The 10,389-nt window shown below is 42.9% G+C and overlaps 2 protein-coding genes across 2 annotated transcripts; one reads left to right on the forward strand and one right to left on the reverse strand.

Moving 5' to 3' along the window:
* Window positions 1-5,848: 5,848 nt before the first annotated feature.
* On the reverse strand, window positions 5,849-8,427 carry LOC109621625 (large ribosomal subunit protein uL4). The gene is made up of 3 exons (XM_020075703.3): window positions 8,269-8,427; window positions 7,428-7,854; window positions 5,849-6,891 (listed from the first exon to the last, which is right to left on the reverse strand). The coding sequence occupies exons 1-3, from the start codon at window positions 8,269-8,271 to the stop codon at window positions 6,026-6,028; spliced, it is 1,296 nt and encodes a 431-aa protein (XP_019931262.1). The 5' UTR covers window positions 8,272-8,427; the 3' UTR covers window positions 5,849-6,025.
* A 91-nt stretch (window positions 8,428-8,518) lies between these two features.
* Window positions 8,519-9,483, forward strand: LOC115253921 (pre-mRNA-splicing factor SPF27-like). Its single transcript, XM_029851728.2, has 2 exons — window positions 8,519-8,686; window positions 8,873-9,483. The coding sequence occupies exons 1-2, from the start codon at window positions 8,612-8,614 to the stop codon at window positions 9,437-9,439; spliced, it is 642 nt and encodes a 213-aa protein (XP_029707588.1). The 5' UTR covers window positions 8,519-8,611; the 3' UTR covers window positions 9,440-9,483.
* Window positions 9,484-10,389: the final 906 nt, after the last annotated feature.

Consider the following 10,389-nt stretch of genomic DNA (forward strand, 5'->3'; position numbering starts at 1 on the left):
ATTCCGCACTTCATCGTCGCACTTATAACCGCGCAATGCGCAATAAATCTTTGCAAATGAATGGTCGCAACCTTGATTTTATATTGACGACCCGCCGGCTATAGGTTATCATTTTCTTTATCATCGTCTCCGTCCGTAACCAAACGTTTTACAATTTTATCGTTCCTAAGGGTGTGAACCATTTCGCTTGTTCGTTTAACTTTTAGTTAAAATTTGACATTTGGATAGTTATTTGCCATCGAAAAGTTAAAAAATAACCACGACGGTGGCCCATTTGAAATTTGACAGAGGAGTAGTTATTTGGAACAAAATACAGTACGCAGCCAAATCATTGCGAACAAAAAATAACTATCGAATTGTCAAGACTAACCCTGCTCGCGAGTAGGGTTATTTTCAAAATAACTATCGAAAAGTCAAATTTTAACTAAAAGTTAAACGAACAAGCGAAATGGTTCACAGCCTAAGTGTACATGCTTCTTAAAAAATATTTTCTGCCGTTTCAAAAATTTATTTATGAGGCAGGTGAAGAAACCCAAACCACAGACAAACAGACGTAACACTTCGAACAATTTACGATTCAAATCATAGTCTCGGAAACATATTCGCCCAATGCTAAAAGGACTAAGTTTGGCCGACCATCAACTAGGTGGCGGTAGTGAGCAAACGTCAAACTCGAACAAAAACGATGCGAGCGCCAAGGGTGGCCAGTTGGCCACCTATTCAATTTTGAATAAGACCGTTAAATCAATGTACGATGGGAACTATCAGAGTGTTACGTATCGGTAAATTGCAGAGTTTGGGCACAGACAAACGCCCAAACTCTGCAATTTGCGGCTTAAGCCTGGCTTAGCGCTGCTAAGCCACCTCAGAGCACCGCTTAAAATAAGCCACACTTAACGTAAACCGTAGCTTTATTAAACCGGGTTTAGTGGTTAAGCCAAGGTGAAGAAATTGAAAAAAAGTTAAGCCCGGCTTAAAATGTTGCTAAGCCTGGTTTAAAATTTAAGCCCGGGTGAAGAAATCGGCCCTAAGGGCAGGTGTTTCTATTTCCAAGTTACGCTGATACAGTTCGGCGGGTGATGGATTCTGAATTACTTGTGATGGTACATCTAGTCCAAAACTTTATCTTTTTCTAACCGGAAAATCCGCATTTATCCGTTCTTAACTGTCGCTAACCAACCACTGCTAACTGAGCAGGAGTTAAACGCGGTTAACGACGGTTATCAACGTAATTTTCGTTCAGTGCATTATTTTTCCGTGACCGGAATGGTCAAATATTTAACACATCAAGCCCAATAGGCTCCTAAAGTCCTATCGGGATTCTTGTTTTAAACCACAATATATATGGTTCAAGAGTACATATTTACTCATTTTTTGACGTTTTTATTAACCGTAGTGGAAAATATATAAATAATTTTTATTTTTTTAGCATTTTGTCTCGTCCCTAGCTTATAACACATACTTTGAGTGATTTTTTTTCACCGTGTATGTCAGGTAGGAACATTTTTGAAACCCCAGTGCGAAAAATGTTGAGCTCAGTCACACAAGGTTGACCTCAAATGTCAAAGTAGAACTATTTACCATTTTTCTTATTTCGAATTTTCTCATTATTCCTTTGTTTTTCAAGTTCGAGTAAAGTACAATTCCGATTAGAATACCATCGAAGACGGCTAATAACAAGACAGACATCTACCCTCTTGCTCCATATACCTTGGGAGCTACAAGCACACTAGCGCCACAAACGACTTCAGGGAACAACATCATGAATGAGTGTGCATGCGATGCTACCATTTCCGTGTACGTATTTGCATGTACACGCACACAATCATGTTTTATTGTTCCTGTGAATCGTTGAGGGCGTTTCAACCATGTCGTCTGCAACAGGGTGGGAGCTGGCTGTCTTGTTATTAGCCGTCTTCGATACCATGCTTGATCGTATTATTCAATATAAGCGAGAATTCGTCTTTAATTTTAGGACCCTATTTGATTTGATGTTTCGTTTGAGCTCCGTACTTTGATCTGGAATAAAACGACGCTTTATTATTTCTTGAGCGATTCCTTGCCTGAATTTTCCACGCATCGAGAAAGGCCCTTGTATAGGCCAAGAAATTTCTTGCGATCTGCGTACTACCCTTAAACAGTAAATGTATTTCTGACTAGCCCGATTTCAGCGTGTGGATTTTTGTATGGTGAGATGATTAACCTTCGAGCAATCGCGTCTTTGACTACCTACAACGGCGTGGTGAGATGAGATTTCTGCAATAGGACGCAATCAATGATTGAAAGTAGTGAGCTGGATTTTTGTATGGTGAGATGATCAGTTCTCCATTTCTGCGATGAAATGGTGCAAACAGCGTGGGTTATATGGTTTCTTGCCTAATTTGATGCTGTTTGAGCAAAACTTTGGATAACTGTGTTGTTGAAGTTGCAAGAAATAAATAATACAACAACACAGTTACCCAAACTTTTGCTCAAATAGCATCAAATTAGTCAAGAAATCATATAACCCACGCTGTTTGTACCATTTCATTACAGAAATGGAGAACTGATCATCTCACCATACAAAAATCCAGCTCACTACTTTCAATCTAGTACTTCACTGATTGCCTCCTATTAGACTTTGTTTTAGATTTTATATAGGCATTTTAAAATCTTCCCTTGTGTTGTAGGGATAGGATTTTTTCAAAACAACATCGTTCTTCTTCTTCTTCTTCTTCTTCATGCAGCATCAAATCACCAATAGGATACTGCAAGATGACGTCACAAAGCCGTGCACTGCGTGTTCAGCGAGCTTGTTTACATGGACTTAGTCTCTGGCGAAGATCCGGCAAAACTGTTTTTCGATACAATTTCAGTAAAACGGTAATTGGGTTCTTTAGGGTGTAGTGATGATGATTGGTATACAAAAAAAAGGTTTTATATATAATCAAATAATTCTACAAATCATTCTAAAATAATCTCTCAGTTTATTCCAGTGTATTTTAGGATCATCAAAGCTACGCATCTTCGAAGGTGAGAGACGCAGGCCGTTCGCCTGGTTGATGACGGCATGTGCGAGAGCGAAATGACGATGACAGAAGAAACGAAGACGCAAGAGCGAGAGCAGGCCGAACCGAATCAACGGCGGGGGATGAAAAGAATGACAGTCTTGAGACGGACGTGTTGATTGATGGACGTATGTGCGTGTGATTAAAAAAAGTGAAAAATAGGAAATAGGAATAAAAAAAAAGAATTTGAATGAAGTTTATTGATAGTTATTATTTGATAGAAGAAACCCTACATAGGGGTATCCCAGCGGGGCAGCGCGGACGTCAACCACGAATAGATGTGCCGTAGTCCACATGAATTTGACATGTTTGGGAAATTGACACTTTTGGGCACTCTGACAGATCTGGGATGTGTACGACTTTTGCGAATTAGTCATTACCATAAGTTATTACTTAAGTAAAACGTGTAAAACTAGTAAAAGGTTACCAAAATTTTGGCGTGCAATCGTTCGAAATTACACGACAATGCGAAGATAGCAAATAAATCAGTAAGAAATTGTGTAATGCATCAATTTTCAGCACAAACAATTTTGAACGTGTTTTTGTTGTGAGCTACGGTGATTTTGGCTTTTGCTGGCCCCCTGGGGTATCCGGATTATTTTATAATCGGATTCTCCACCCAAAAATTAGTCGAAATCCAAAATTTCATAATTTTTGGAGCCCGGGAACTATTTTTAAAATGCATTTAAGGTTTGCATGAGGAAATTTTTTTGTTCGGGTCGAACTGTCACTTTATCGATTGAACTGTCATTCTATCCACGAAAATTAAAACTGTTTTGTCAATTAAACCATCAAAACAAAGGTATTGGAATCCAATAAAATCACGTTATACTCAGAAAAATGAGCTGTTTCAATTAGGGAACGTTCAAAAATTACGTCCAACATTTGGGTGAGGGGGGGGGGTCTAGAAAAGTGTGACAGTACGTGTATTGGGTATAGGGAAATTGCGTGACAGAGGGGGGAGGGGGGGTCTAGAAATCCCGAAAAACGATGGACGTAATTTTTGAATCTTCCCTTAGGCTATAGAAAATAGCAATATTTTATTCACTAAACAATTCAATTAGACGATTGGTTGTGTACTAGTAGAGATGAAAATGATCGATATTTCCGTATCATAATGGATTCGGGACGGAAAACGTAAATTCAATTTTCGCCGCTCGTTAAAATTTCAAACACCTTGTAAACAAGCTCGCTGAACTGTCAGACAAAGTGAGGTTAGATCAGGTGCTTGCAGTACCCTATAGCTCAAGAAATAATAAAAAGTCGCTTTATTCCCCCCTTCCCCCTCTGTCCGCTATTTTCCTATACCTAATACACGTACTACTGTCACACTTTTCTAGACCCCACCCTCCCCCATATCTTGGACGTAATTTTTGAACGTTCGCATGGGGCTTGATGTGTGTAGAAATCCTCTACATAGAGATGAGCGGAAGTTACATACGTCGATTCGGCAACGCTGTTTGTTTTGTTTACAACAGCTGCCAACACTTGCTACAAAGCTAGATGTTCAAACTTTGTGCGTGACTTCGTTGTGGTTCAAGTTGTTTTGTTTACATTTCAGGCCAAACATTTCTAAAGGTCCAATCTGCAGAAGAGAGGCTCTCTTTGGTTTCCCTCTCTTTCGTTAATATCTCTACTGTTTATTTGAATTATGATTATCTCCTTGCATAGAACGATGGTCAAAACAATCGTCTTTTGATTTGTACTGCGAAAATAGTTGAAAAGTCTATCATTACATTGTAATAATTGAAAGAGAAAGTGAACAAAGAGAGCCTCTCAAATGCAGATAGGACCTATTGAAATGTTTGGCCTGAATTTTCTATTTATGGTAGAATTATTTTTCAAAATTTTGTTGAAATAGCGGAGCAATCGAAGAAATCTGAAATTCATTGCAAAAGTGTTACGCTAATCATATCGGCAGAAGTGAAGCAAGAAGCAGCAATGGAAGTTTTTTCGACAAGTGCAGCAACAAAATAGGTAGGTACACCTGCCCAAATGGTACAAGACCCTATGCCGCAAATTTATCGATATTAAAAATAAATAATTTTAATTTATTTAGTTCCGATTGCAATACCGTTCAAACGACGCCTTCCTACGAACGATAAGCATGTTCATTTGGCTCACACTTCGACAGTTCTCTCTGCACGATTGGCTCACAATGGCCGCTTCCGCAGATCTCTTTAATGTAGGATTACGCGCGAAACGCAAAATCCGCGCCAGATGTAACAGCCCTGCATTTCAATGCAGAAACGGAGAATTGGGGTTTTAAATTAAGAAAAATGTATCGATTTTTTGATTTTATACGAAAGAGCACCTTTTTCTGTGCCACTATGATTTTTTTCAGATTTTTAGAACTTTATTTTGGTACCTAAAATCAATTTCAAAGAGATTTTTTGAAATCACCTTTTGACAGCTGGGTAACTGTTTGACAGCTCCACCCAGTACAAAATGCGACGAGGGGTGATCCGACAAATCGCTCCCATACAAACTTCAAATTGATTTTTAAATAGGTTCCCGGGCACCAAAATGCATGAAAATTTAGATTTCGGCTCAGTTTCGCATGCAGATTCAGAATATGTAATTATCTCAACACCGCTAAAGAAGCCAATTGACCTTCTCTACAAAAATTCGGCTCATTACTTTAATTCTAGTACTTGCTTCCCGATTGCTTCCTTTGAAAAGGTACCAAAGCGAAGTGGAACCCCAGAACCAGGATTCACGAAACACCAGAAAGAACAACAATACGACAAGGACAAAACACCAAACGCGCACCCGACAACGGAAATGAAACAAATGCAGAATTAAATTTGTACAATTCGTAAAAATAAGACTTATTATTCTCGTGTACCACAGGTATGCACTCCTCAGCTTTTATTTTCCTTACACAGTATTAGCGATAAACAAAGGTATTGAAAAGAAACATCCACATCTCCTTTCCCCTCTCTACCTCACACTTCTTAACTAACGAGCCTGTTCTTTTACTTCTTGCCCTTCAGTGGTGCCAATCCCTTGCGGGCTCGTCTGGCATTCTCCTGCACCTTGTGCTTCGCCACGCGCTTCTTCAGCTTCTCGTCCTTCAGCGCCTTGACCTTGGTCATGCGGGCTTCCTTGGTTTTGGTGGACTTCTCCACGCGCTTCTTGTGCTGATCCAAGAATTTGAAGGCGGTGTTCGTCTTGGGCAGCTCGATACCGCGGGCCTTGAACGAGGCGATGATGCGCTCGTACTTGCGTTTCTTCGAGGCCAGCTGGGCACGACGCTTGGTCACCTGGGCGTACGGGTTCAGCTTGATGAGCTGCTGGGTGTTGGTCAGCGGGTTCAGACGACGCTTGTGACGGTGCACGGTCTTCTTGGCCGGGTTCAGGACCTTGCGGATTTCGTCGCTCTTGAGCAGACGGGCCAGATCGGTGTTGGCCATCAGCGGGTTCGGCAGGTTGTAGTCCTTCTTGACGGTGGACTTGTTCTTCCAGGTGCCGTAGATATCGTTCAGCTGGGCGAACGCCGACTCGGTCCAGACGCACAGACGGCCAACGTGGCCACCCGGTGCCATCTTCAGCAGGTTCATACGGTTGACGCTCATCGTATCGACACCGGGAATGTTGCGGAAGGCCTTGCGCAGACCCTCGTCCTTGGCGTAGATGACCAGGGGACCACGGCGCTGGACGCGGCGACGGTTGCGCATCTTACCGCGACCGGCACGCATACGCTGCGACTTGTACACCTTCTGGACATCGGCCCAGACCTTGGAACGGCGCAGGAAAGCGACGGCCTGCTTGGTCTTCTGGAACTTCTGGACCTCGTCGGAGACGACCAGCGGCAGCTCGGAGATGCCGTCGATGACGTGTCCTGGAAGAAGGAGGGAGACAACGGTTAGAACAATTTTGATACTTTGTCTTTGGATTAAGTGTTGATAGTGATAGTTGCAGAGTTGGTAGCGGTTGGGTAGCAAAATTTAAGGTGAAGTTTGAAGATCTGCTGCTACATTGAAGTTGCTTCAAGAATTTTCCCTTTATTATTTCTTTTAAACACGAAACTGGGCTTTGGGTGGAAATAACATGATCAATATTTTTCTTTGCCGATCCTCTTTGCTTTTCGGGCAACGCATACCTAATATTTATGTGGCAAGTTCACAATCGCACTTTTTGGCCGCCTAATGCTAGCCTGCGACGCAATCTTACGTCCTAGTTCTATTACTTGCATCATGTTAGTCTAATATGCAGAAGATTGATTCAGATTCTTAATTTTTGGATTAAGTTCACCCGCTACCAGCCCTGAATAACATTATTAAAAAATCTGAGTCAGTATTTTCTGGCACTGAATGAACTGATTCCCGTTGATAGACCACGAAACCCGTGTTCAAAATGCGATGTTTTAAAACTTACCTCTGGACTGGACCAGAGCCGGAACACCGGAAGCAGCGATGGCCGAAACCAGAGCGTAACGCTTCAGGTTGACGTTGATCTTGCGGTGCCAACGGCGCCAGGTCTTGGTCGGGGCAAACATACGTCCACCACGGCACATGTTACCGAAAGCACCCTGGCCGGAACGGTGAGTACCACCGCCGCGGACACGCGGAATGCGGGCAACAGCACGGCCGGTACCCCACGATTCGGCCGAGGTCTGGTGACCGGCGGCTTCGCTCACGGCGTACGGCTGGCGCTTGTTGCGGCGCATCAGCTGCGAAACTTCACTCACGACATCCGGACGAATCGGCGCCTTGAACACGTACGGCAACGCAAGATTCTTATCCTTCAGGGCTTCATTTTTGTCAGAATAAATGCTGACCAGCGGGCGGGATGCCGTCAAACTCTGAAAAACGAAAAAGGCATTGAGGTTAGTGCTCTGATCGCTGGCTCTCACCCGAACGTGATGATAAACAAATCACAACACATCCATTATCCACACTAAAAACCACGGTAAACAATCCGGAGTTTCCCATTCACACAGTTCTGCACACACTTTCGACGATCGGAACTCCACAGGCTCTGCAAATCCCACCAGACGCTTCCGTTAATCCTCGGAATCTGCATCCTGCGCCTCGCCAATTCAAATGCACACCACCCATCAACACACAGGATCCTTTTCACTCGCACCACAATCCAATCCATCTGTCAAACACGTGCAAACTTCGCAATTTCCACGAAAATTACGCCAGCATTTTCCCGTCTTTCATCACCACTGCATCACAAACTATTTTCCGAACCATTTCCACCGGATACTAACCATTTTCGATTGCGAATTCACTCGAAAATTCAAAAATACAGTACGACTTCAAATTGTTAAAGCACGTCCGCCATGCCACGGAGGACTGAAAAAGAAATAGCGAAAGCGGAAACGGTCCGAAGAGCCCTTTCGTCGGTCGGCGAGCTGTCAAAAAGCCGGAAATTTCAGTTCAGTGGAACTGTTGCTTCTGCAGCAGCCGATGCTGCATGGGCTGTCTCGCGAACGAAGCGTCGACTGTCAGATCAGAAGTTTTGTTTACATCGTCGGTGTTCGGAAGCTCGGGAAAGTGGAACACCAGAAATCGTTCATTTTCAAGTGATTTCGAAAGCGGAACCAGTTCGGAATGGCAGGAGAAGTACTGGTGGATGCTCTTCCGTACATCGATCTCGGATACGATGATCCCGGAGTGCGGGAAGCGGTAAGTTCCAGAAATGAAAATAGTCGTTCGATTGTCGGCATGATTGGGGAGGCGACGCTTTTTTGTTTTAATTCGACAGTGCTGCCAGCTTAAAATTATTGTCGCAGTACACTGAGCTAAACATGTTTCGAAAATCTAATAGGATTATGATCAAATTTTAAAATTTAAATTGCTCAATATTTTCAGGCAATCGCCATGGTGGAGGAGGAATGCCGTAGGTATCGTCCCACGAAAAACTATCTCGAACACCTACCGGCGCTGAATACGACCGCCTTCGAAACCCCGCTGATGACGACGGAATTCGAACGAATCCAGAACCGGTTGCCAATGGAGCCGCTGAGCATGAAACGGTACGAACTACCCCCACCACCGGCCGGCAAAATGTCCGAGGTGTCGGCGTGGACCGAAAGTGTGGACAACTCGATGGCCCAGCTGGAACACCAAGCCGTCCGGGCCATGAACCTGGACCTGATGATGGAGTATGGGTGCGAAATGTGGAAATCATACCTGGAGGTGCTGACGGCGATGCAAGCCAAGGCCCAGGCACGACTGGAGGCCATCAAGAAGGAAATTCAGGACGTGAACTGGAAGCGAAAATCGAAGCAGACTCAAGGTGGTGAAAAATTGCGCTCATTAGAGGCGCAGTGGGTCATGCTGGTGTCTAAGAATTACGAGATTGAACAAGCATGTGCCAAGCTTGAGGAGAGGATTTATCAGAAGAAAAATCAAATGGTAGGACAGAATAGGAAATAAGATGGTAATTATTATATTTAAATTCATTATTGTACTTGGTTCGACATATCTGTACATTTATTTACTGAGAACTTATCATTTTGGGTACACAATCTTACAAATTTGGGTAAGATTGTCCGAAGAACTCCTGAAAGGATGGTCGGGAGAATTCCTGGAAGGATTTTCAGAATTACTTCTAGAAGGATTCTCGGGAGAACTCCTGGAATGGTACTTTGGATAACTCGGGATTCTCGGGAGCACTTGTGGAATGATTCTCTGGAGAACTGGAAGGATTCTCAGGAGAAATCTTGGGAGGATCCCAAGGAGCACTTTTGGAAGGATTCTCGGGCATGTTCGATTGTCGGGTGAAGGGAAACTTCGGGTTTTAACCGCGACGATAATAAAACAAACAGAGATGGTATTTTCAACATGAAATAATGGATTGATTCAAACGACTGCACTTTTGCCACTAACAACCCCGGAATGTTATTGTGTTGGTGACGGCAGCAACTGCGGCAGCTCGGAAATCTATTTTTAGACCTTCGGTAAGCGGATGGGGACGAGAACGACTAAAAAACCCGGATTAATCCACCTAGTGGTGATAGTGCCTTTCTCGTCGAATATGTACTCATGATCTTTCCGTCGACGTAAGTATCCTGAATCCTGTGAATAACTTATTTATAAAAGCAAGAATCCAAGCCATCATCGAGTTACTGATGGCACATATTTCCGGTGTTATGTTCAATGTATAGGCAGAGCTGAAAAATATCAGACCTCTTAGTTGACTGCGTGACCACCTTTACTATTACTGGAATACCATCAATACCAAGACGATAATATAAAGCTTAAATATAATTTATTTCACAACCGAAAATCACTTAACAGTCTTCGATAAACTTTTTCCTGTACACTTTAGGCTATATTTTATTATCATTGGTTACTAGATTCAAAAAATTTGACCTAAAAATGGA

Source organism: Aedes albopictus, chromosome 1 (genome assembly GCF_035046485.1).
Source record: "Aedes albopictus strain Foshan chromosome 1, AalbF5, whole genome shotgun sequence".
Classification (NCBI taxonomy): domain Eukaryota; kingdom Metazoa; phylum Arthropoda; class Insecta; order Diptera; family Culicidae; genus Aedes; species Aedes albopictus.

What these genes read in the sequence shown, in the direction of transcription:
- LOC109621625 (XM_020075703.3), bottom strand. An exon ending in GGCTCTGGTCCAGTCCAGAG is followed by an intron (nt 6,892 to 7,427) that starts GTAAGTTTTAAA and finishes TCCTTCTTCCAG; the next exon opens with GACACGTCATCGACGGCATC.
- LOC115253921 (XM_029851728.2), top strand. Translation starts at nt 8,612, where the DNA reads ATGGCAGGAGAAGTACTGGTGGATGCTCTTCCGTACATCGATCTCGGA. An exon ending in ATCCCGGAGTGCGGGAAGCG is followed by an intron (nt 8,687 to 8,872) that starts GTAAGTTCCAGA and finishes CAATATTTTCAG; the next exon opens with GCAATCGCCATGGTGGAGGA.